We start from the raw sequence: 27,277 nt of genomic DNA on the forward strand, positions 1-27,277 counted from the left end.
ACTTAAAATCTGTTAACAGAGTGCAAAACCAGACAGACCTGGCTGCTCCCATTAATTACATCATCTATATCCCACTAAGTTCCATGCCCTGCTTAGCTAAACACCACTCCCTAAAAGTATATATACTCCAGGGAATATGCAGCAATCAAAACATTATTCTACTAGCTCTTTATCTGTAACCAAATAAATGGTTGGAATAAGTGATTACCTCACCTTTTACAAATCTTTAATTACAGCTTTAGCAGACATGCTGCATGTATTTTAAACCAGGGGTTTTCAATAACATTACTGCAACAAAATATAAAATATCAATTTATTACATTCACAATATTTCACTCAATTGCAATGGGATAAGATACCTAAACTTGAATTTTGTAGAAGTACAAGTAAAACTGGTACACTAAACACAATATATTAACGAGTATGACTGATCCTCATCTTAACTCCACTGACTTGCCTTGATTCCTTAAAACCTTTGCCGAACAAAAAATCTCAAGTTTTGAAATTTAATAACTCTGCTTTTTGAGAAGAGTTCCATATTTTCACTACCCTGTGTGTGAAGAGCTGCCTGACATTACCATTAAACAATCTCGCACTACCCTTTGCACCAGAATAAGGGGGCAATCCTAATTTCCCTTCCCAATCTCCCAATGTTAGTGAAACACTTGGGAAATATTCTGAACCAATGTTTTAAATGGAAGAAAGTAGCCATCTCCATGTTAGAAATGAAGCTTTATTTCTTTTAAAAATCCGTTAGGTAAAGTTTCTAAGTAAAATAAACTGGTCCAATGTTTTCTTAAACCTTTTGCCAAGCTCCAAAATGATTTCAGTTACTTTGCCATAAAAGGCACCAATTAAATTTGAAAATTCAATTTTTTGCATTGAAAGGGTCAGAAACAGAATATGTATTTACATATTTCAACAACCATTTCACCTTGGATCTCATGTCAACACTCTTCATTACGCCTGAAAAGTTACCTTCCTTCCTGCTGAACAATGGTGTCACAATAGTGGCATAATAGGGGGGAAATAATCAGGAGAAGAAACTAGAAAAAGAACATTTTGTCAACAATTCAACAGAGATCATCACGGCTTCAGCTCACCCTGTATGCGATAATGCAGCCTTCTTGTGTTCTTTTACTAATTTCACTTCTGCTTCAGCAGCCAAGCGATTCACTGAAAGACTACTTGTCATACCATATCCTGAATGAAAAGCATGATTAAAACACATTTTATGCCTTAATGTGGATTACTCGGCAAAATACAGTTCAGCATATGTAGCTGTAGGATTTTTCCTGAGGATATTAGCATTTTTAAAGCTGGGATGGAAATTTTAAAGGCTAAAATTGGCCAGTGTCATTATTTCCTTTTATTTTTAAAATATCAAAATGGAAGGTCTGACCAGCTGTGCTCCAAATTCCCTCCCAGACCTGCCAGATAAACAGAATACTAAGTATGGAGTAGAAACAGCCAAGTCATAACATAACTGGCCACTGGCCCAGATTTGCCAGGTTATTGATCTTACTGGAGAAGATCTATTTTTCGCTATTCCTTTTTCTCCCACATCTATCTTCATCCCTCATTTCACTACCTTTTGCAACTGGGGCCGGATCCATACGGCAGAATAGTGGATCAGTGATGCATTAAATTGCTTTCAGCTCAAAAAATCTTGATTAAATGCAACATTTAACTTGTTCAGGGCTAGAGCACATTCATGTCTATTGTGTATTATCAGGAAAAATAATTTACTTATACTGAAATGTGATTAAATTCAAGAACGTGCAAACCTGACTGGAACATACAATTTAACAGAAATTTATGCTTAAAACCACTCAATGCATGTACAGCAGAATGGAATATTTAAGAAAACAACTAGAATGGTCCTCTCAGACACACAACCACCTTCTCAAGGGCAATTAGGGATGGGCAACAAATACTTGGCAGCAACACTCACATCCCATGAAATATTTTTTTTAAGTCCATGATCTTGTGTAATGTTTTATGCTTATGTAGTGGTAGTCTACAGCTTAGATGAATGGAAAATACCGATGCATTTGTTTTACATCGCTGCAGTAGGGCACAGAATGTAGCCACATTGTCTTAATGAGATTAGCTCAGGACTGCAGCAGATATGGCTTTTAAAATAGTTCCAGTTATTTTTTCATGAACTGTTCTTTGTCAGGAAGGAGTATTTAGAAGAATGCACTGGCCTGGATTTTGCAGTGGCAAACAATGCAAAATCACCAGCCTGCTGCAGTTACAATCCTTCTGAAACGGACAGATGTCTGCAATTTGCAAACATGGAAATGCAGAAATTGCTGTCAGCAGTGCGGCTTCCTAGCCTGCAATGAGGGTATCCATGCACAGAGATCATCCGAACTTTAACGCCAACTTTTTTCATGGGCGGTGGCATCATTTCGCCACGACCGTGAAATACAGGTCAGTTATTACATTTTCGAACTAGTCTTGGAAAGGAGACACCCGGTTAAAACTGCACTGTGCTCAAAATAACATTTGTTACATTTTACAAAGAATTCCAGATACATATAATGTACAATTAATAAGCGAGAGACTTGAGTCTTGTATCACTATCTGAAAGCACAACTAAGAATCTTCACATGTAGAATTAGGAAATATTTTCATGGCGGGCCCTCGGAGGATGAAAATGGAAACACTCAGCCATATATCTCCATTTTTAACATTAGGAAATAGCTGCGTAACATGTTAAAAACTCATCATCATTTGTCTTTCTTAAGAGCGACAGCTTCCTGGAATACAATTTTGCAGATACCCTCTGGCACGTCAGCCATGTGGCCATTGTGATTGGAGGTCTTTTTAAATTTAGAGTACCCAATTATTTATTTTTTTCCAATTAAGGGGCAATTTAGCGTGGCCAATCCACTTACCCTGCACATCTTTGGTTTGTGGGGGTGAAACCCACGCAGACACAGGAAGAATGTGCAAACTCCACACAGACAGTGATCCAGGGCCGGGATTCGAACCCGGGTCCTCAGCGCCGTGGTCCCAGTGCAAACTACTGCGTCACATGCAGCCCCCAGTGGTTTGAGTTTTTGAGTGTTGCTATTTTGTCATGAGAATTGCACTCAAGGTCAACCTTGTTCTTATCCATGTTCAAGGGTTGTGACATAGAAACCATACAATCAGGGCCTTCACACAGCTGAATCACAAACCTCATTAACACAAATTATCTTTGTGCATTGATGCACAGCTGAATAGGAATAAAGATGTTCTCAGTTCTAAATTTCAAGTCGCTTCCTGGGATTCTGTGGTTTTTGGATTTGCCATTCCTTCTCCTTCAAGCACCTAGTTTAAGCACTAACATCTCTCCAAAGCAGCTACTTAATGTAAACCGAGAAAACAACAGCATCAAGATGGATTCCATTATGTGACAAACACACCTGGGTACTTGCTTACAAGATACCAATCAGAACCAAGTCTCTGGTTGGTCTCCCGACCTTCAGCAAGGGGTTCTGAAGGCCAGTTCGAACACCATCCTCAAAAATTGTTCTCAATGCTCGACAAAACAATGCAAATGGAGTTCATTCATCCTTGCAGTTGTCGTAAAAGATAACTGCAGACGAGCAGGGCAAACAGAGCAAAGTAATGCTTACATTTTGCTACACTCCTTCAGATTGAGATTTAACACTTGGAGAAGATTACACTTTGAAATCTTGATCTTGGGTAGTTTAAGGGGCAAACAAGGCAGTCAGTTGAGATAGCAATCCTCACGCTAGGGAAGGCAAGTAGTGAGGATAACAGTGTCTACAGAGGAGTATAGGCTAGGTGAGTGGGCAAAAACTTGGCAGATGGAATATATTGTAGTAAATTGTGAAGTTATGCACTTTGGTAGAAGGAGAATGGAGAAAGATTGCAGAAAACTGCAAAAGAAGGATTTAGGGATCCTCATACATAAATCACAAAAAGCTAGCATGCAAATTCAACAGGTAATAGTGAAAGCAAATGGAATGGTGGCCTTCATTTCAAAGGGAATGAAGTATAAAAACACGGGAGTCCTGTTAAAAGTATGCAAGGCACTAGTTAGACCACACCCACATCTGGAAAACTGAATAGTTTTATCTCCTCATTGAAGGAAAGATATACTGGCATTGAAGGCAGTCCAGAGAAGGTTCACTAGGTTGATCGCAGGTATGTAGGATTTTCTTATGAGGTAGGTTGAGTAGATTAGGCCTGTACTCATTGGGGTTTAGAAGAATGGGAGGTGACCATACTGAGACATTTAGGATTTGTTGGGTGCTTGACAGGGTAGATGGTCTATGACCAGTGGGAATAATCTCAGATCAGGGGTGGCATAGTGGTAGTCACTGGACTAGCAATCCAGAGACCCAGAGTACTGCTCTGGGGTCCCAGGTTTAAATCCCGCCGCTGCAAATGGTGAAAATTAAAATCAATGAAAATCTGGAATTAAAAGTCCAATGCTGACCATTGTCCAAAAAACCCACCTGGTTCACCAATGTCCTTTAGGGAGGGAAATCTGCCATCCTTACCTGGTCTGGCCACCTGTGACTCCAGACCCACAGAAATGTGGTTGACTCTTAAGTGCCCTTCAAGGGCAATATATGGTGGCACAGCCCACATCCCATGAACAATTTTTTAAAAAATTGAGCCCATCTAAGACACGAAGGAAGAAATTCTTCTCCCAGAGGGTAGTGTATCTGTGGAATTCTTTACCGCAGAGGGCAGTAGAGGTCGTTAAGTATGCTGAAGGCTGAGATACACATTTTTCACCAGCCAGGGATCAAGCGTTATGGGGATTAAGGCGGGAAAGCAGAGTTGAGGATTGTATCAGATCAGCCATGATCTCATTGAATGAACGGCCTCGATGGGCCGAGTGGTTGAGTTAAAAGCATCTGCTTTGAAAGGGGGGGGGCACAATTGGACGCATGAACCAGCGTGGATCCACTGTTGCAATGTCGGTTACTGATTACATCGCCGCGCATTGCTTCCCGCCCCGGGAGAGGGGGCGCTGGGACGTGGAACGCAGGAATTCCCCGGCGCGAACAGGGGGAGGGGCAGTAACCGGCTCTCGCGCACGCGCGGTGAAGCCCGACTCGGGAAGATCGCGCACGCGCGGCCATGTCCGCCCTCCCTCCTCGCGCGAGGGGGGTGGCGCGCCCCGTGCACGCGGCGCGCATGCGCGGACACATACCCATGACGCGCCCCTTCGGCGCGAGGCCTCGCCGCCGCCGGGTTGTTGTGGTTCCTCCTTCTCCTCCTCCCCCACCGGGGAGGGTCGCCCAGCTCCGGGGAAAGAGACTCCGCTCCTCGGCTGAATTAGCAAAAGGCACCGATCCGTGAGGGCACAGCGACGGGATGAGAGGCCCGGGGTGAGGTGGGGGACGTTAAAGTTCAGCCTTTCCACTCGCTCTGAGACTGGAAGCCGGACACTGTGGATAGGCTGATGTTGGGAAGGCGGAGGCCTCGCCGAACCGGTGGTCGCTCCGCTGCCGCTGTTCCCCTCACGAGTCCTCCACCGCCCAGGCTGCTCTCGAGCTCACAGCAACTGGCCCCGCCTCTGCTCGCGGCCCATTGGTGCGCCGGCAGCCCCGGACGTGCTGACCTCCTCGCCGGGCGCGCTCTCTGATCGGTCGACGTGCAAGTCAATCAGGATGACCTCGCGCCTGGCCGCCGCCCCCGATTGGCGCAGGAGGTGGGGGCGGGATTAACGGGTCGGACCTCTCCCCATTGGTTCGCGCTCCTTGGCTCACCCCGCCTCTTTCCCTGTGCCGCCTTCCGGGCATCCCGGACGTGATGTCACAACACAGCGCCCACTGTGACTGGCTGCCTGAGATGTCGATCAGAGGGGCTTTTCCTGCAGCAACCGCAGGCGGCGCCATTCTGCCCCTCCTGTCACTGACTCATTCACTCCTGTCCAAGGTTTCCTAACCTTTGCATCACCCACAACAGGGGCTGGATTCTCCGCGCCGAAATGCCGATGGGGGCACAGAATGGGCGTCAACGACGAAATCCAGTCTGACGCCACTCCCTTCCCCGGAGAATCGTGCGCGTGCGGTCTATTTCATATTTCATAGAATTTACAGTGCAGAAGGAGGCCATTCAGCCCATCGAGTCTGCACCGGCTCTTGGAAAGAGCGCCCTACCCAAGGTCCACATCTCCATCCTATCCCCATAACCCAGTAACCCCACCCAACACTTAAGGGCAATTTTGGACACTAAGGGCAATTTTAGCATGGCCAATCCACCTAGCCTACGAGCCGTGGATGGCCCCCCCATTGACATGGCGATTCTCCGCCGAAAATGGACGAGTTCCCGACGGCGTGGTTTTAACCACGTTTTACCTGTTGGGTGGGCTGGGGACCCTCCCATATTGCGTTCGGGCTGGGGGGAGGCTGGGGATTCTTTTGGGGACCTTGGATAAATGGCATCCCGATCTATCGCTACAGCAGGTAGTTCCGGCGAGTAGAGCTCCCCAATGTAAAAACTGGGCTATGTGCAGCCTCAGCCGCATGTTCCCCATTCAGGCTCCTTATTCAACACCAGTCACGTTGACTAGACATGTGTTTATGGTGGCGCAGTGTTTATCACTCCTCCCTCACGTGCTATGGTCACAGGTTCGATCCCGGCTCTGGGTCACTGTCTGTGTAGAGTTTGCACATTCTCCCCGTATTTGGGTGGGTTTCACCCCCACAACCCAAAGATGTGCAGGGTAGGTGGATTGGCCACGCTAAATTACCCCTTAATTGGAAAAAATGGATTGGTTACGATAAATTTATTTTTAAAAAGCCATATGTTTATCGGCCAGGAAACACGGCTAAACGCACTTGCTTGGGGACTTTGTTCGCTTTTGGGAAGATCACGCCCTTCGAGTCTCGGAATCTATCTATTTCCTTAAATATATTCAGTGACTCGACCTCCACAGGAGAGAATTCACCAGATTCACCACCCTCGGAGTGAAGAAATTTCTCCTCATCTCAGAGGATTGGCGATCACTAAGGACCCTGACCAGCGCTGTAGTTTAATGGCTCCCAGCCCACATCACGGAGGTCTCCGGAGTTCCCCCCCCCCCCGATTTTCATCCTCAGCATCACCCCACAGCCTCCACCCACTACACAGACAATGGGGTCCCACTGGAGTCTGACCCCGGCACTACCCCTTGGTAAAGGTTGTAACCTGTACAAGGAGGCGGCATGTGCCTCCACCTCCCTGGGGGGGCCAAACCTACCTCTGCGCTCCCAGAGAGATCCCCTTGACTGCCTCACACCTGGCCAAACCTGTTGTAAATGACGCTGACATGACATCACACCGGCACCCGGATAATATTCTGCGAGGACTGAGGGTCTGGAGAAAGTGCTAACTAATGACATGCTAATGTATTAAAATGAGTTTCCTGGGCTCCCACAATGCGATTCGGACTACGGGGAGGGCAGGGGGGGTGAAAAGTTCAAAATCCAATCATGCCGGAGATTTTTTTGGTAAGATTCCGCCAAGAGAGATTTTCAAGCACGGAAAGTAGCTCTTTGGCCCATTGTCTCCGCTCTGGCCATCAAGCTCCCAACTACTCTAATCACATTTTCTAGCATCATGTATGCTGTGGCAGGTCTTAAATGTTGTGAGTCCTTAGTGACCTACCCTGTATCCTGAGACTGTGACTCCTTGTTCTAGACCCTCCAGCCAGAGGAAACATCATCCCTGCATCCAGTCTGTCCAGCCTGTCAGAGTTTTATACGTTTCAATTGAATCCTCTCGCATTCTTCTAAATTCCAGTGAATACAGGTCCAGTCGACCCAATCTCTCCTCATACGACAACCCTGCCATCCCCGGAATAAGCCTGGTGAACCTTCACTGCACTCCCTCTATGGCAAGTATATCCTTTCTTCGATAAGGAGACAAACTGCACACACTACTCCAGGTGCGGTCTCACCAAGGCCCTGTACAGCTACAGTAAGACATCCTTGATCCTGTACTCAAGTCCTCTTGCAATGAAGGCCAGAGAGAGGGTCCTGGATATATATGGTGACCGGACAGGTTGAGTGGTTAATGAAGCATATGGCATCCTGGGCTTTATCAATAGGGACATAGCGTTAAACCTGTATGGAGTACAGGTTAGGCTCAACAGACCATTGCGTTCTGGGCACCATGCTTTGGGAGGGTGTGAAGGAGTTAAAGAGGATGCAGAAAAGATTCATGAGAATGGGACTTCCGTTACATAGGAACGTCAGTTATGTAGAAAGATTGGAGAAGTTGGGACTGTTCTCCTTGGAGATGAGGTTAAGAGGAGATTTGATAGAGGGATTCAAAATCATGAAGAGCCTGGACAGAGTAGACTGGGAGAAACTGTTCCCATTGGTGGGAGGATCAAGAGCCAGAGGACCCAGACTTAAGGGGACTTATTCTCCCATACCCGGCGGGGCGGAGGATCCCGGTGGGACGGAGTGGCGTGAACCACTCCGGCGTCGGACCGCCCCAAAGATGCGGAATCCTCCACACCTTCAGGGGCTAGGCCCGCCCCGGAGTGGTTGGCATGGAAGGTTTGGCGCCGCGGCTTCCGGGGCCGAAGGGACTCCGCCGGCCGGAGAGGGTCCGCGCATGCGCGTGAGCGTCAGCGGCTGCTGACGTCATCCCCGTGCATGCGCAGGGGGGGTTCACCTACGTGTCGGCCATTGCGGAGGCTTACACGGCCGGCGTGTAGGAACAGAGTGCCCCCACGGCACAGGCCCGCCCGCGGATCGGTGGGCCCCAATCGCGGGCCAGGCCACCGTGGGGCCACCCCCCGGGGCCAGATCGCCCCGCGCCCCCCCGAGGACCCCGGAGCCCGCCCGCGCCGCCAGATCCCGCCGGTAAGGGACCAACTCCAATTTACGCCGGCGGGACCTGCATAGAACGGGCGGGACTTCGGCCCATCGCGGGCCGGAGAATCACCGGGGGGGGGGGGCCCGGCGCGGCGCGATTCCCGCCCCCGCCAAATCTCCGGCGCCGGAGAATTCGGCAGCCGGCGGGGGCGGCGTCCGGCGATTCTCCGAACCAGCGGGGGGGTCGGAGAATCCCGCCCAAGGTAATTGGCAAAAGAAGCAATGGCGACATGAGGGAAAACCTTTTCCTATAGCGAGCAGCTAGAATCTGCAATGAGCTGCCTACAGTGGCATTCGGTGAATTGCTCCTCCAGAGGGCCAGCACAGACATGACCAACGGAATGGCCTCCTTTTGAGCTGTCAGTATTCTATGATTCGCTTTTAATTTAGAGTACACAATTTTTTTCCAATTAAGGGGCAATTTAGCGTAGCCAATCTACCTACCCTGCACATCTTTGGGTTGTGGGGGTGAGATGGTTAGGGTTATGGAAGAATGTGCAGACTCCACACGGACAGTGACCCGGGGCCGGGATCGAAGCTGGGTCCTCGGTGCCGTGAGACAACAGTGCTAACCACTGCGTCTATGGTTCCTCCTTGTTTTGAAATTCCTCCAAAGCCTTGCCTGCCCTATCTCTGTAATCTCCTCCAGCCCCACAACAGCCCTCTGAGGTCTCTAATTCTGGCCTCGTCAGCATCCTGTCGTTAATCACTCTGGCATTGTTGGCTAAGTCCCTCAGCTCCAGAACCCCCTCCCTAAACCTCTCAACCTTTCTATCTATTTCTGCTCCATTAAAAAGTACATATGCAACCAAACTTTTGGCAATCTATCTCCTTATCTGACATATTTTGCTTTCTAATAATGCTTTGCTATTTGAAGGTATATAAATACAAGTTGTTGCTGTTCATGTGTTTATCTGGTTTACCTCAAACACGTATCCCACGGCCAAATACTACCAGCGGACATCAAACAAACAGTGTGACAAATCAAAGGGAGTGAAGAGAGGTGGTGGTGAAGTCGAGCTGGAGAGCGTCAGTGCACATGTAGAACCTGGTGTTTCCACAACTCAAACTGCTACACTCCTCACTGAAACATCCCTACCTGTGGCATCCTCGTTGAATACAACAAATTGGAAAACCCACCTTTGCAGACACAGATCTCAAAACCAGCAACCTCGGGACTAAGCCCATGCTCCATTTTGGACCTTGCTGGTTTACAGGAAAAAAAAACCCGGAACCGCTTCAGTGAAAAGGTGACAACGTGAAAACCAAATGATATAATTGTAAAGCACTTGGAAGTTAATTCACATCTCGGATTGGATTTAACAACTCTTTCTTGCCACCCCCACGTCAGTACACACCGTGTTTAAAATGAAAGAGAGCAATCAAACTGAAATGCTTTTATAAAAACAGTTGAAACTGGAAACTTGTTTTTAATCCTTGCAAGATCGTACAGTAAGTTCTCTCTTTGAACTGACTTGGGCCAACTGCAAGGAGGGAGCCGGTCCCCAGAGGAATTAAAAGTTTTTCTGGAATCGAGAGCAATTTTTGAATTGAAACTTCTGCTTCTATTTGCGGCGGTCTTAATATCATCAAAACTCAACAATGGAGCAGGAATAGGCGTAGGTCCTGATCCAAGTACAAAACATAGCTAAATATTCGACCTCATTAGATTCTGCGTTTTGTTCTTACTGGATGAGTGTAACCATCTCTGCCAGAACACTGACCGCTCGGAGTACAGGGAACCAATAGGCTTCGCTGGAACTCCACAAACCTGTCCGAGCTGGTTTGGGTGGGGGGGTCAAAATTCACTCAGCCACTAAACATCAGACGCATGAACCAGATAACTACTCGACACACTATCGTGCCAATGCAGCAATTCCCCAAAGAAGGCCCGTTAGTTAGCCAGCTAACAGTGGTTAGCACTGCTGCCTGACAGCGCCAGGGTGCCGGGTTCAATTCCAGCCTTGGGTGACTGGCGTTTGCACGTTCTCCCTGTGTCTGCATGGGTTTCCTCCCTCAGTCCAGAGATGTGCGGGTTAGGTGGGGTTACAGGGATAGGGCGGGGGAGTGAGCCTAGGTAGGGTGCTCGTTCAGAGGATCGGCACAGACTAGATGGCCCATAGAACATAGAACATTACAGCGCAGTACAGGCCCTTCGGCCCTCGATGTTGCGCTGACCTGTTAAACCAATCTAAAGCCCATCTACACTATTCCCTTATCGTCCATATGTCTATCCAATGACCATTTGAATGTCCTTAGTGTTGGCGAGTCCATTACTGTTGCAGGCAGGGCATTCCACGCCCTTTATACTCTCTGAGTAAAGAACCTACCTCTGACGTCTGTCCTATATCTATCTCCCCTCAATTTAAAGCTATGTCCCCTCGTGCTAGACATCACCATCCGAGGAAAAAGGCTCTCACTGTCCACCATATCCAATCCTCTGATCATCTTGTATGCCTCAATTAAGTCACCTCTTAACCTTCTTCTCTCTAACGAAAACAGCCTCAAGTCCCTCAACCTTTCCTCATAAGATCTTTCCTCCATACCAGGCAACATTCTGGTAAATCTCCTCTGCACCCTTTCCAATGCTTCCACATCCTTCCTATAATGCGGCGACCAGAATTGCACGCAATACTCCAAATGTGGCTGCACCAGAGTTTTGTACAGCTGCAACATGACCTCATGGCTCCGAAACTCAATCCCTCTACCAATAAAAGCTAACACACCGTATGCCTTCTTAACAACCCTCTCAACCTGGTTGGCAACTTTCAGGGATCTATGTACATGATTGTAGCGCACAATGACTTACGAAAGAGACGAATAGAGATGAAGTTGATGAGGCTTTATTAAGCGTGACTTGTTCCCCCCGCAGTTCAGCAACAGACTGGAGCGGCGGGGAGAAACGCGGGTTCTTATACTCCGCCTTCAGGGCGAAGCTAGGGGTCAACAGCCAACCAGGACCCGGGATCTGTCAGCCAATAGCATCACGGCTTCACAGTCCCACATGACCCCTAATACATACTACCACATTCACCCCTTGTTAAAAATGAACCCGGCGGGGTGGTGGTTTGCATGGTGGTAGGGGTTTACAAGGCTGGTCCTGGGTGGAAAATTTTTTGGCATGTCATTACAATCTTAGCCCTACACTGGGCTATGTACAAGGTTTGTGAACTATTTACAATATTCGTTACAGTCCAACAACATTCTTGTGTTACACCGATGCCACGAGTCGAGCGGGCGGTCTGGTCTTCCTTGTCGATCGCCTCAGACCCGGTGGTGGTGCAGGTGCTTGTTCCAGCGTTGTCGTCTCCGGGAGCGTTTCGGTGTCTGTTTCTGTTTCACTCCTGGTCGGACACGGGAGGAGGACCGATCCTCCCGGGAAGGGGGCGGTCGCGGGGTGCGCCGGTGGCAGGGAGGGGGTGATCGGTGTCGGGGGGGGGTGTGCGTGTTGCCGGCGGGCGCCAGGTCTCGCAGGGAGACCGTGTCCTGTCGGCCGTCGGGGTACGCCACGTAGGCGCACTGCGGGTTCGCGTGGAGGAGGTGAACCCTCTCGACCAACGGGTCCGACTTGTGCGCCCGCACATGTTTCCGGAGCAAGATGGGTCCTGGGGCCGCCAGCCAGGTCGGCAGCGACGTTCCGGAGGAGGACTTCCTGGGGAAGACAAGGAGGCGCTCGTGAGGCGTTTGGTTAGTGGTCGTACACAGCAGCGACCGGATGGAGTGGAGAGCGTCCGGGAGGACCTCCTGCGACCGTGAAACTGGGAGATCCCTGGACCGTAGGGCCAGTAGGACGGTCTTCCAGACCGTGCCGTTCTCCCTCTCTACTTGCCCGTTCCCCCGGGGGTTGTAGCTGGTCGTCCTGCTCGAGGCTATACCCTTGCTGAGCAGGAACTGGCGCAGCTCGTCACTCCATCCCCTGTCGCTATGGATATATGCGGGGCAACCGAACAGTGTGAATATGGTGCTAAGGGCTTTAATGACTGTGGCCGCTGTCATGTCAGGGCAGGGGATGGCGAAAGGAAAACGGGAGTACTCGTCCACCACGTTCAGGAAGTATGTGTTGCGGTCGGTGGAGGGGAGGGGCCCTTTGAAATCCAGACTGAGGCGTTCAAAGGGGCGGGAAGCCTTGATCAGGTGCGATCTATCCGGCCTGAAAAAGTGCGGTTTGCACTCTGCGCACATGTGGAAGTTCCTGGTGACTGGCGCACAATGACTTACGAGAGAGACGAATAGAGATGAAGTCGATGAGGCTTTATTAAGCGTGACTTGTTCCCCGCAGTTCAGCAACAGACTGGAGCGGCGGGGTGAAGCCCGGGTTCTTATACTCCGCCTTCAGGGCGGAGCTAGGGGTCAACAGTCAACCAGGACCCGGGATCTGTCAGCCAATAGCATCACGGCTTCACAGTCCCACATGACCCCTAATACATACTACCACAATGGACACCGAGATCTCTCTGCTCATCCACACTGCCAAGAATCTTACCATTAGCCGAGTACTCTGTCTTCCTGTTATTCCTTCCAAAATAAATCACCTCACACTTTTCTGCATTAAACTCCATTTGCCACCTCTCAGCCCAGCGCTGCAGCTTATCTATGTCCCTCTGTAACTTGTAACAAATGGCCTCCTTCTGCACAGTAGAAATTCTATGAAGCCAGTATGTTTTTTCACTTGTTTAAAATTTTTGCACAGCCCACTTAAAAATAAATCCAATTTTCGGACAACTCTGGTATTGGGGTAGCCAGATTTGAGGTACTGTACCTGTAATGTGAAGTAATGAATAGCACTTCTGTACATGGAAAAATCTTCTATTCGCACAGTTCTGGTATTGCTGATTGTATATTTTGCAGATCATTTGTGTATTCATTGTGATGAGGGACATTAGCTCTAGGAAAACCCCCAGGACTTGTTCCCAGAGGGCAACAGGCACCTTAAGATGCACTGAAAATTTCAGCTTGGTGTACCTCAAAGTAATCATCTTGTACAAGAGCATAGCAAAGATCAAGAGTTCTTCACTGTTTCCAGAGGACACATTTAAGGTATAAAAATAGAAAATGCTGGAGAAACCCTGCAGGCCTACCTGGAACTGTGGAGAGAGAAAGAGTTAACGTTTTGAGTCCGCATGATTCTTTTTCAGGGCTTTATGGTGATTGGCAAAAGAACCAGGAGCATGGAGTCAGATTCAACCACAGCTTTCAAAAATAATTTGGATAATTATCTGAATAGAAATGTTTGAAAGGCTAAAGGAGCATTGGACTAGCTCAATGGCTGTCACAGAGAGCTGGCACACTTTTTTTTTGTGAACATTTTATTGAGGTATTTTTGGTTTTACAACAACAACAAAATAAACAATATACCTGAATCTATAAACATAGTGCAAAAGCCGTCGCCCTCCCTTACAGGCCCCACCTTTATTAACCCCCGACTCTAAGCTAAACTAACCCCCCTCCCTCACTTCTGCTGACGATTAATTTTCCACAAAGAAGTCGACGAACGGTTGCCACTTCCGGGCGAACCATAACATTGACCCTCTCATGGCGAACTTGATTTTCTCCAAACAGAAAGCTAGCCATGTCCGATAGCCCGGTCTCCGACTTTGGGGGCTTTGAGTCCCTCCAAGCTAATAATATCCGTCTCCGGGCTACCAGGGAAGCAAAGGCCAGAACATCTGCCTCATCTCCTGGATTCCCGGATCTTCTGACACCCCGGAAATCGCCACCTCTGGACTCGGTGCCACCCTTGTTTTTAACACTGTGGTCATGACGTCCGCAAACCCCTGCCAGAATCCCCTAAGCTTCGGACATGTCCAGAACATGTGGACATGGTTCGCTGGCCCACCCGCACACTTTGCACATCTGTCTTCCACCCCAATGAATCTGCTCATCCGGGCCACTGTCATGTGAGCCCGATGAACGACCTTGAACTGTATCAGGCTGAGCCTGGCACATGTTGTGGACGCGTTGACCCTACTCAACGCGTCTGCCCATAGACCATCTTCTATCTCTCCTCCCAGCTCCTCCTCCCACTTGCGCTTCAGCTCCTCAGTCTGCATCTCCTCTGACCCCATAAGTTCTTTGTAAATGTCAGAGACGCTCCCTTCTCCTACCTACCCTCTAGAAACTACCCTATCCTGAATCCCCCTAGGTGGTAGGAGCGGGAAGGTTGAAACCTGTCTACGTAGAAAGTCCCGCACCTGCAGGTACCTGAATTTGTGTCCCCCTCGCCAACCCAAACTTCTCCTTCAGCGCCCTCAAACTCGGAAAGCTCCCCTCTGTAAACATATCCCCCATCCTCTCAATCCCTGCTCTCCGCCATCTCCGGAACCCCCCATCCATACTTCCTGGGGCAAACTGGTGATTATTCCAGATTGGAGACCAAACTGATGCTCCATCTGCTCCCACATGCCTCCTCCATTACCCCCAGACTCTCAGGGCCGCCACTACCACGGGGCGTGTGGAGTACCATGCCGGCGGGAACGGCAGCGGCACAGTTACCAACGCCCCCAAACTGGTGCCCTTTCATGAAGCCGCCTCCATACGCTCCCATGCCGACCCTCCCCCACCACCCACTTCCTGATCATGGCTATATTCGCTGCCCGGTAATAGTTACTAAAATTTGGCAGCGCCAGCCCCGCCCTCTCCCCGACTCCGCTCAAGCATTACCTTCCTTACTCGCGGGTTCTTGACGCCCAAATAAAGCCAGTGATCACTTTGTTGACCCGTTTAAAAAAGGACCGCGGAATAAAGATGGGGGTACATTGAAATACAAACAGGAATCTCGGGAGGACCATCATCTTCACCGTCTGCACCCTCCCAGCTAATGACAACGGGAGCGCGTCCCACCTCCGAAAGTCGTCTTTCATTTGGTCCACTAGTCGGGCCAGATTTTATTTATGCAGCCGGTCCCATTCCAGCGCCACTTGGATGCCTAGATACCTAAAGCTTCCCCCTACTAATCTAAATGGCAGCTCCCCCAATCGCATCTCCTGTCCCCTCGCCTGGACCCCAAACATCTCACTTTTCCCCATATTTAGCTTATACCCTGAAAACCGGCCAAATTCCCCTAGAATCCTCATGATGTTCTCCATCCCCTCTATTGGGTCCGATACGTACAAAAGCAGGTCGTTTGCATAAACAGTGGGGAGAGGCGCATCTCCTGTCTCGTCCCCTGGTACAGTCTAAAATAGTCCGGTGTTGTCCTTATTCAGCTGTACGCTCGCTATAGGAGCCTGATACAACAACCTGACCCAGCCAATAAAGCCCCGCCCAAATCCAAACTGTCCCAGTACCTCCCACAGATATTCCCATTCTACTCGATCAAGGGCTTTCTCTGCGTCCATTGCAATCACTACCTCCACCTCCCTACCTTCTGGGGGCATCATGCTCAATCCTGGAGGACAACATTTTGGCCAGCAGTTTGGCGTCCACATTCAACAAGGATATCGGACTGTAGGACCCGCACAGCTCTGGGTTCTTGTCCCGCTTCAGAATCAGCTAAATCGTGGCCTGTGACATCATCGGGGGCAGCACCCCTCTTTCCCTTGCCTCATTGAACTTCCTCATCAACAACGGTCCCAATATCCCAGAGAACTTTTTATAGACCTCCACTGGGTGCCCGTCTGGCCCCGGGGTTTTACCCGACTACATGGCCTTCAGACCCTCCACTATCTCTTCCAACCCGATCGGGGCCCCCAGCCCTTCTACCAACTCCCCGTCCACCCATGGGAAATTCAGCCCCCCTAAGAAGTTCCTCATCCCCTCCGGCCCCGTTGGGGTTCTGATCCATACAGCCTACTGTAAAAATCCTGAAACGCCTTGTTCACCCCTGCTGAATCTCCAACCAGGTTCCCATCTCCATCATTTACTTTCCCTATCTCCCTGGCTGCCTCCCTCTTTCTAAGCTGCTGTGCAAGCTTTCTGCTGGCCTTCTCTCCATGCTCATAAATAGCCCCCCTCGCCTTTCTCAGTTGCTCCACCGCCCTCCCTGTGGTTAACAAACTGAACTCTGCCTGTAGCTTCTGCCGTTCCCTTAAAAGCCCTGCCTCTGGGGTCTCTGCATACCTCCCATTGATCTGTAGTATCTCCTTTACAAGTCGGTCCGTCTCTGTCCTGTCTACCTTCTCCCTGTGGGCCTGTATCTAGATCAGCTCCCCTCTAACCACTGCCTTCAGTGCTTCCAGACCACCGCTGCTGAAACTTCCCCCGTGCCGTTGACCTGCAGATAGTTCTGAATACATTTCCTCAGCCGCTCGCACATCCCTTCGTCAGCTGAAAGACCCACATCTAACCTCCAGTGCCGGCTCTGGTTACTGTCTTTATGAACCTGCAGGTAAACCCAGTGCGGAGCATGGTGTCATGTGAGAGTACCTTTACGAAATGGGTGTTTATAAATGGATGTGTATATAAATATCTGTAGTGAGAATACCTTTAAGAAATCGGTGTTTATTACTGCAGTGATGTCAGAGAGTGGGTGGAGCTGGGCTGTCTGTCAGCTTTTTACTTTTGTTTTAGGCTGTTTGCTGCAGGGTGTGTTTTAGTTTCGTTTTCAGTGTTGGAGCTGAAGCCAGACAGAGCAGGTGTACTGTTGATCTCTCTGCCATGAAAAGACTATCTCTTGATCATTTGGTGAATTCACAATTATAAATGTTTTTAGTCGTGAATTTAAACCTAATGAGCTTCTGTTAAAAGGTGTTTCTTTTGTCTTCTGGATGTTGTTTGGGAAGTTATTAAGGATTACTTAGTGTTGTATTCTTTGGGGGGTTGTATTTGAATTGATGGTTGCTAAGATGTTCACTGTATGTTTTAAAAAGGTTAACTTGAGTTCATAGAATAAACATTGTTTTGCTTTAAAAAATACTTTTCCATTTCTGCTGTACCACCCCTGTAGAGTGGGCCGTGTGCTCCCCATACCACAATCTATTAAAAGTTGTGGGTCAGGTGAACTCCATGATACACTTTAGGGTTCTCTAAACCCTGGCCCATAACAATGGTCTGAGATTGTGATCGCCGAGTACCCCGTGTCCACAACCTCTGCCCGTAAGGCCCTGCTCAAAATAAAGAAACCAATCCCAGAGTACACCTTCTGCACGTGTGAGTAGAAGGAGAACTCCTTCACCCTCGGCCACCCAAATCTCCATGGCTCCACCCCCCACATCTGCTCCATGAACCCTTTTAGTTCCTTTGCCATTGCTGCCACCCTGCCCGTTTTCGAGCTTGACCGGTCTAGGCCAGGGCCAATAACTGTGTTAAGTCCCCTCCCTTGACCAACTTGTGCGAGTCCAGGTCCGATATCTTCCCCAGCATCCTCTTTATGAACTCCACATCGTCCCAATTTGGCACATACATATTTACTAATACCACCTGCAACCCCTCCAGTTTTCCACTGACCATAATGTACCAACCTCCTACATCCGAAACTATTCTACCCGCCTCAAACACCACCCGCTTATTGATCAGGATCGCGACCCCTCTAGTCTTTGAATCTAGTCCCGACTGGAAGACCTGACTGACCCAGCCTTTCCTCAATCTAATCTGGCCAGCTACTCTAAGGTGCGTCTACTGCAACATTACCACGTACGCCTTCAGTCCACTCTGAACATGCGTGCACTCTTGACCGGCCCATTTAGCCTTCGTACATTCCACGTGATCAGTCGAGTTGGGGGGCTCATTGCCCCCCCTCCCCCCTCGCCGATCAGCCATCCCCTTTTTTGGGCCAGACTCACGCCCGTGCACCGCGCCTCCACCGGCCCGCCCCAGGTAGCCTCCGCCTCCAACCTCCTCTCTGTCCCTTAGCACAAGTCCCTCCCTCGTCAGCAGAGCATTTTCTTCCCCCCCCCCTCCCAATAACAGCATAATGTAATTCAACCCTTTAATAAACCTAACATATGCACACCCCCCACTATGCTTCCGTGAGCTAGCCCACCCAACTAGTTTGGTGGCCCCCACCCCTGGCGCCGAAAAGTCTCCCACCTATTGTTCCCTCTCCACCCTGCTCATAATACATATTCTAATGACAAACAATCCTAACACAATTACCCAACAGAAAAAACAGGAAGAAAGATCAAGTAAGAGATCCAAAATCTAAACAAGCACACCTCCATCCCCCAACAGTGCAAATGTAAACCTTAACTTATTCATCTCTGCAACTGGCCCCAAATCAATACAGAAGGCATCAGAGACAGCATCCACAAACCAAAAAACAAGAAACTTAAAAAAAAACAATGAACGTTGCAGCAAAGTTCAAAGGTTCTCAGTCCACCACCAGTCCTTTCCTTTTCGTGAAGTCCAGCACATCGTCAGGCGACTCAAAATAAAAGTGCTGTTCCTCGTACGTGACCCAGAGACGGGCCGGATACAACAGTCCGAACTTCACCTTTTGCTTAAAACGGATCGACCTGATCTGATTGAATCCTGCTCTGTGAGCTCTGTCCACCTCCAAGGATCGGGAGAATGCCCCATCCCCCAACAGCTTCTCAAACATGTTCACGATATATGCCCCAGCGTCCGCTCCCTCGGACCCCTCCGGGAGCCCAATGATTTTCAAGTTCTGCCGGCGGGACCTATTCTCTAGGTCCTCCACCTTCTCCAGGAGCTTTTTCTGCTGGTCACTCAGCATCCCCACCTCCAACTCCACCACGCTTTGATGTTCCTCCTGGTCAGCCAGCACCTTCTCTACTTTCTGGATCACCCGATCTTGGGCATCCAATCTAAGCTCCATCTGCTCAATTGACTCTTTTATCGGGTCCAAGCAGTCCCGTTTCTGCTTAGTGAAGCCTTCCTGAATAACTTGCATCAGCTGCTCCGTTGACCGCTGGGTCGCCGAGCCAGAGGTCCGATCCTCCGCCATGCTTTCTCCCCCTGCAGCTTCAGCCCAAGCCTTCTCTGTCTTTCTGTTTCTGCCTTTACGAGCACTTCTAGTCCTCCTCTCCATGCACCAATGTGCGAATTCAGTGCACAATTGCCTCTGTCATCAATATTTCAATTCAAGTCCGGTAGAAAATCGGGGGAAAAGGTCCAAGAGTCCGACCCGAGCAGGAGCCACCAAATGTGCGACTTACTCTTTCATAGCTGCCACTGGAAGTGAGCCAGCACAGACCTGATGAGCTGAGTGGCTTCCTTCTGTGCAGTAACCATGCTATGAATGTATCTAGGTGTGGGTTTGACAGTGGTGTCCGTGTGATGGGAAAATCTTCCACAGCCCCTGACCTAATTTCCTGGATGAAGAATCTCAATAGAAAAGGACATTCAAGCTGCACCTATTTTGAAGAGTTTATGTTGAATGGGGTCATTATAGTTGTGATTTATCATATGAGCTGAAATGGAAGGTGCCAACCAAACTGATGTTTGTTTATGATTTTGTCAAACAACCTGCTTGTGCTGAAGGCTGGAATACATCAATCCTTCCGTGCATTCGAGTTTGAAAGTGACATTCAAAACTCCTTGGGAGTGAGGAGAACTCCTTGATCCCTTTGTTTCACCATGTTGTACTGCTAGCCGGTTAAGAAACTGTGTGATGTCTCCACAGCATCGTGCAGTGTGTGGCTCAAAGTCCACTGCCCACTTCTGTAATTGTGCAATGGAACCATAGAATTTCTACAGCGTAGAAGGAGGCCATTCGGCCCATCGGTCTACACTGACCCTCCGAAAGAGCACTCTATCCCATCCCCCGTAATCCAACCTGTACATCCCTGGACACTAAGGAGCAATTTAGCGTGGCCACTCCACCTAACCTGCACATCTTTAGGATGTGGGAGGAAACCGGAGCACCCGGAGGAAACCCACGCAGACACGGGGAGAACGTGCAGACTCCGCACAGACAGTGACCCAAGGCCGGAATTGGACCCGGATCCCTGGAGCTGTGAGACAGCGTTGCTAACCATTGCACCACCGTGCCTCCCAATGTAAAAATATAATGCAAAGTAAAAGTCGAGGATTATATTGAATTTACAACAAACAACAGGCCATTTGGGACCGTGGGTTCAAGGCATTCTCCACACAAACCTCCCAGCCTGCTTCATCCCACTCCATCGCATATCCTTCTATTCACTGCTCCATCATGTGTATATCCAGCTTCCCTGTTAAATGTATTGCGGGTTTAAAGTGGCACTTTGTTTAAAAGGGATGTGGCTGGAGATGCACCTATTAATTTTGTTCAGAAACAGCAGACTGTTTATGTTCTGTGTTTTATTCATGGGCTTTGAGTGCTTTGTACCATTACTATTTTATCTGCAAGCTATTTACTGTTACATGTATTTTGCTTTACTTACGGACTTTGCAGTTGGGCTTGTGTTGCCTAGTGAGTAGGCATTTCATAGAATTTACAGTGCAGAAGGAGGCCATTCGGCCCATCGAGTCTGCACCGGCCCTCACAAAGAGCACCCTACTCAAGCCCACGTATCTACCCTGTCCCCGTAACCCAGTAACCCCCACTTAACCTTTTTTGGACACTAAGGGCAATTTTAGCATGGCTAATCCACCTTAACCCGCACATCTTTGGACTGGGGGAGGAAACCGGAGCACCCGGAGGAAACCCACGCAGACACGGGGGAGAACGTGCCGACTCCGCGCAGACAGTGACCCAAGCCGGGAATCGAACCTGGGTCCTTGGAGCTGTGAAGCAACTATGCTAACCACTATGCTACCGTGCTGCATTGGTGCATAGAAACAGCTTTGGCTCAGTGGGTAGCACTCATGCCCCTGAGTCACAAGGTTGTGGGTTGAAGTCTCCTTTCAGCGGCTTCAGTGTAAAGCTTGGGCTGACACGCCAGTGAGTGCTGCACTGTCAAAGGGGTTTCCATCTTTCAGAGAAGATGTTAAACTGAGGCTCTTGTAAGTGGGCATAAGCAATCCCCTGTTGCTATTTCAAATCAGAACAGGGGAATTCCTCCTGGTATTCTGGCCAATATTTATCTCCCAATCAAACTCTGTAAAATAGATTAGTAGGTGATTGTCACATTGTTGCTGGTGGGAGCTTTCTGTACGCAAATTGACCACCACATTTCCTAAATTACAAAAGTACATTTCAGAAAGTACTTCATTAGCTGTAAAGCACTTTGGCACACACTGAGGTTATGAAGGCACAATGCAATATAATTCTTTGATTTAATAACTATTTTACTATCCGCTGCTGTTTGCTTATATTTTTTCTTGTTGCCAACATCTTTGTGGCAGACGAAGGTCATGATTTTTTCTTCCTGATTTGTCACTCTCTGGTTGTCTCAAGTCTGAGTATAATGTTCAGTGATTGCGTTCCTCTGTACCACATCCAATAACGGCCACAATCCCGAGGCTGCACTCGCCACCTGTGGGATTGGCGGCCAGGGTGGAAAATCTCACGAGAATCGGGAAATGTGATTCTTGCTGGAGAGATCACGTTTCCCGATGTTTCCTGCTCCTCGTCGACAACGTCATGAAATTCACGCCCACAAAGGGTCATGCGCCCTGGCATTGCCAGGGATGGATCCTAGTGGGAATCCCATGGGGGTGGCACGTACATGTGTGGTGGGGGGGGGGATGGGGCAGAGAGCGGACACTGGACGGGGCTGCCAGTGATGAATGTTGAGGGGGGACGCGGTGTTTACCGACGATGAATGGTGGTGAGTGGGGGGTGATGGGGGAGAGCCCCCAAAACCTCCGTGATGTGGACTATGGGTCCTGATATGCAGCACTGATCAGGGCACCCTTTAAAGATGCACCCCGATCTTTTTGTAGCCAGTTCCCAGCTCCAGGTGCCCAGCCTGGAGAGTTCCATGCCAGCTCTCTGTGTGAGTCTGACACTTCGCCAAATTCTGGTAAGAATCCGCAGATTCACAGGCAATAGATGAGTTGAAATACTCAGGCATAAAAGGGAAATATTTCCTAGTTGCTTGTTCAAAGAATTGTTTGTGCCAGACCTTCGAACACAGTCAGAAGGGAGGCACGGGAGCACAGTGGTTAGCACTTCCAGGGTCCAAGGTTCAATTCCGGCTTGGGTCACTGTGGGGAGTCTGCACATTCTCCCCGTGTCTGCATAGGTTTCCTCCAGGTGCTCATTTTACAGTTTATAACATCTTTAAGACTAGCTAGATATTGTGAATTTGGTATAGCAGTTGATACTCTTCGAGGCAGGTTAGTTTGTGGGTTACACAGTGAAGCAATTCAGAAGAAGCTGCTTACTGTAAGTGATTTAACTCTGAAAGCTGCTGTGGAAGTTGCTCCATCAATGGAGCTTGTAACACGAGAAGCTTCACAGAAAAGGGTTTGAGCGAAGATTCACAAAATGGAATTCTCAAGGAACATATCTGCAAAGTTGCAACCGTATCAACGTTGGACACTCACCGGGGGAATGCTGGAGTTAATTAAATACTTGCAAAAACTGTGGTAAGAAGGGCCACATTGCCAAGGTGTATTGGGCTCAGAAAAAGCCTTCTCCACCAAGAAAGTGCAAAAATCAAAACACAAATAAACAGTTTAGTCTTGTCTACAAATTAGTGGATGAAGCTCATGATCCCTCAAAAGTTAGCGAAACCGGGCGACTGCAAGAGCTAAAGCATTTGTCAATGCAGGGTGATCAACGACGTTTTTAGGCATATCAAAAACTTGAAAGTCTTGAAATTAAAATGGAAGTGGATATGGACACAGCAGTATCACCAATACCTGAGACAATTTATCATCAAAAGCTGAGGCATCTGCCTTTAAAACTATCAAATGTGATCGTAAGGACATGTGCTGATTTGGCAGAGCATGGTTGGCTAAGATTAGGCTTAGTTGGGAAAAAGTCAATCAATTAGTGGATTCAAAGAGAAACTTGTAACAACTTCTGAAGAAGTATGAGGAGGTGTTCAAAGATTCACTTGGTTCTATGACTGGAGTTGAGCTACATCTGAAAACCAAGCCAGACAACACACCCAAATGTCTCAAAGCTAGAACCGTACCATACACCATCAAACCTAAAGTTGAAGAAGAGCTAGAAAGATTAGTAAAAACAGGGGTAATTGAAACTGTTGCTACAAGTGATTGGGCGACACCAATCATTCCTGTATTAAAACGGGATGGCTCAGTGAGAATTCGTGGCGATTTTAAAACTACTATCAGTCCAGTTTTGTGCATAGATCATTACCCACTGCCACTGATTGAAGACTTTGCTGGATTTTCTGGAGGACAGAAATTCAGTAAAATTGATCATTCACAGGCATATCTGCAGATGAATGTGGCTGCTGAGTCACAGCCACTACTCACCATCGTGACAGACAAAGGTCTGTTTCATTACAGATGACGGTATGGTGCGGTAGCATTGTGGATAGCACAATTGCTTCACAGCTCCAGGGTCCCAGGTTCGATTCCCGGCTGGGACACTGTCTGTGTGGAGTCTGCACGTTCTCTCCGTGTGTGCGTGGGTTTTCTCCGGGTGCTCCGGTTTCCTCCCACAGTCCAAAGATGTGCAGGTTAGGTGGATTGGCCATGCTAAATTGCCCTTAGTGTCCAAAATTGCCCTTAGTGTTGGGTGGGGTTACTGGGTTATGGGGATAGGGTGGAGGTGTGGGCCTGGGTAGGATGCTCTTTCAAAGAGCCGGTGCAGACTCGATGGGCTGAATGGCCTCCTTCTGCACTGTAAATTCTATGAAAGACTTCCTTTGGGAATAACATCTGCACCTGCTCTTTTTCAAAGATTCATGGATCAAATTCTAAGTGGGTTGAATGGAGTGTAATCTATAATAATCTTTATTGTCACAAGTAGGCTTACATTAACACTACAATGAAGTTACTATGAAAAGCCCATAGTCGCCACATTCTGGCGCCTATTCGGGTACACTGAGGAAGAATTCAGAATGTCCAATTCACCTAACAGCACGTCTTTCGGGACTTGTGGGAGGAAACCGGAGCACCCGGAGGAAACCCACCCACGCAGACATGGGGAGAACGTGCAGACTCCACACAGACAATGGCCCAAGCCAAGAATCGAACCCGGCTCCTTGGCGCTGTGAAGCAACAGTGCTAACCACTGTGCTACCGCTACGATTGCCATTACAAGTCAAGCATGGCCCAAGATAAAATTTTGTATTTCTCGTTTGTGGATAGTGTAGCTGTGATGTCATCCCAAGTTCAAAGATATACAAGAACTGATCTAATGATGGGGAAGGTGATGGACTTGGTTTCAAAAGGGATGCTGTCAGACATTCATTGGAAAAATCCAGACCTACAGCCTTACATCACACAAACACTTGAGTTGACAGTACAGTTTGGAGTTCTATTATGGGGAATCCCTGTGATTATTTCTCTGTGCTCGTGTAGAATCCTTGACCAACTGCATGAGGGCACAGCCTGGTGTGGTGAGGATGAAGGAACTGGCACAGAGTTATTTTTGGTGGCCAGGGTTAGATGCTCAAATTGAAGAGAAAATTGGGCAATGCCAATCTTGTGTAAAGCTCATGAACACTCCACCTTTGTTCTTTGTTCATTGCAACCATTACATCTGTGGGAGTGGCCGAAACAGCCATGGCAGAGAACACACATCGATTATGCTGGTCCACTGGAGGATCACATGCTCTTAGTGATCGTGGACGTGTACTCAAAATGGCCGGAAGGTGTGATAGAGGGCGGGAGATACAGAAGTCTGAGAACAAGCACGAACAGTCTCAAAATCAGCTTCTTCCCCGCTGTTACCAGACACCTAAACGACCCTCTTATGGACTGACCTCATTAACACTACACCCCTGTATGCTTCATCCGATGCCAGTGCTTATGTAGTTACATTGAGTACCTTGTGTTGCCCTATTATGTATTTTCTTTTCTTCCCTTTTCTTCCCATGTACTTAATGATCTGTTGAGCTGCTCGCAGAAAAATACTTTTCACTGTACCTCGGTACACGTGACAATAAACAAATCCAATCCAATCCAATCCAATCCAATAATGAAATCAACTACAATAATAATAATAATCAACTGAGCAGACCATTAAAAATCTCGATGAAATATTCACAAGATTTGGGACACGATAGTCAGTGATAATAGTACTCAGTTTGCTTACCACGCAGAGTTCACCGGCAATGCTGTTGTTCAAGACGAAAGACACAGTTTGATTTGTTAACTCCACCTGATATTTCAGAGATTGTCAAATGGCAACAACAAGCACAAAGGAGGGAGAAAACCTCTAAACGACGAGTGTTTAACCAGGGAGAGAGTGTGTTAGAATTTACAGTGCAGAAGGAAGCCATTTGGCCCATCGAGTCTGCACCGGTTCTTGGAAAGAGCACCCTACTTAATCCCACACTTCCACCCTTTTCTTGTAACCCAGCAACCCTATCTAACCTAAGGACAATTTTTGCATGGTCAATCCACCTAACCTGCACATCCTTGGACTGTGGGAGGAAACCAGAGCACCCGGAGGAAACTCGCGTAGCCACGGGGAGAACGTGCAGACTCCGCACAGACAGTGACCCAAGCCGGGAATCGAACCCGGGACCCTGGAGCTGACGAGCAACTGTGCTAACCACTGTGCGGCCATACCGCCCTAACGGCCATGCCAGTTAGCTAGGAATGACACAATTAACGAGAAACGGGTACCTGCTATGATAATAGCGAAGACAGATCCAAATGTACAGGTCTAAAATGTACAGAGAGATGATGAAAGAGTTTGGTGATGTTCTGCTGATCAGTTACTTGCTGCATGAAGTGAGTTTACAGAAACCTCTCAAGTGGTTCTACATTTAGAAGATCTAGAGAGCTCGACTTTGGAATGGAGACGAGAGACAGTGACGAGTTCAGATCCTGTTTCTCAGGACTTTTCAATGCCCATAGTGACAGACACTGAAATAACTGCTCAAGAAAGGAATAGGACACTTTGCAAGTAGCTGAGTTCAAGAACTCCAACTTCTCCAAAAAGAAATAGGCGGTCACCACAGCGACTGTCTTATTGAATTATACATATGTAAAGATTAACATTTCAGGGGATCTGTTGTATAAATGTGAATTGGTGTCATTGCACTAATGGAGTAAAGATGGAGGGTTGTTATATATTTGTGAATATATTCTTGCTGGTTCTGCATCACATGATGTGCAGTGGCGTTAGCAGAGTCTTTGCGGGGGTTTGGGCAGATCACCATCTTGATTGTAGGAGCAACACCCGTAATAAACCTCTCATCGTGCTGTGCAAGAATCTAGAGTGTGGACACCTCCATACCTTTCCCCTTTGCGACAACAAAGAAATATAAGACTGTTATAACCCCAATGGAGCTCCCGGGATCAGGACTATACGATTTCCCGTGTTCTCCCCAGAGTATGAACTTCCCCTTTAAGACAGGCAGGCCTTCCCCTTTAAGGGGGTGGGGTTTCCCCTTCACAAGGAGAGCCCCAGTTGTATAAACCCCCCGGCCTACTTGCAGGTCGGGGAAGGAGACCCTTTGGGGTAGTGGAGGATTTTTGTATTTGTATCGAAATAAATCTTGTTCTGTAAT

General features: G+C 48.4%; 1 protein-coding gene across 4 annotated transcripts in view; it reads right to left on the bottom strand.

Moving 5' to 3' along the window:
• Nucleotides 1–5,552, bottom strand: part of rap1gds1 (RAP1, GTP-GDP dissociation stimulator 1) — a 108,164-nt gene extending 102,612 nt beyond the window's left edge. For 2 of the 4 annotated variants that reach the window (XM_072495290.1, XM_072495289.1), the window contains exon 1: nucleotides 5,189–5,550. In XM_072495290.1, the coding sequence (XP_072351391.1) occupies nucleotides 5,189–5,192 (4 nt within the window). In that variant the 5' untranslated portion in view covers nucleotides 5,193–5,550. Of the gene's footprint in view, nucleotides 1–1,103; nucleotides 1,204–5,188 lie in introns of all 4 variants that reach the window. The other 2 variants (XM_072495291.1, XR_011940078.1) reach the window with 2 other exon arrangements.
• Between the last annotated feature and the right edge of the window lie 21,725 nt (nucleotides 5,553–27,277).

Source organism: Scyliorhinus torazame, chromosome 3 (assembly GCF_047496885.1).
Source record: "Scyliorhinus torazame isolate Kashiwa2021f chromosome 3, sScyTor2.1, whole genome shotgun sequence".
Lineage (NCBI taxonomy): Eukaryota > Metazoa > Chordata > Chondrichthyes > Carcharhiniformes > Scyliorhinidae > Scyliorhinus > Scyliorhinus torazame.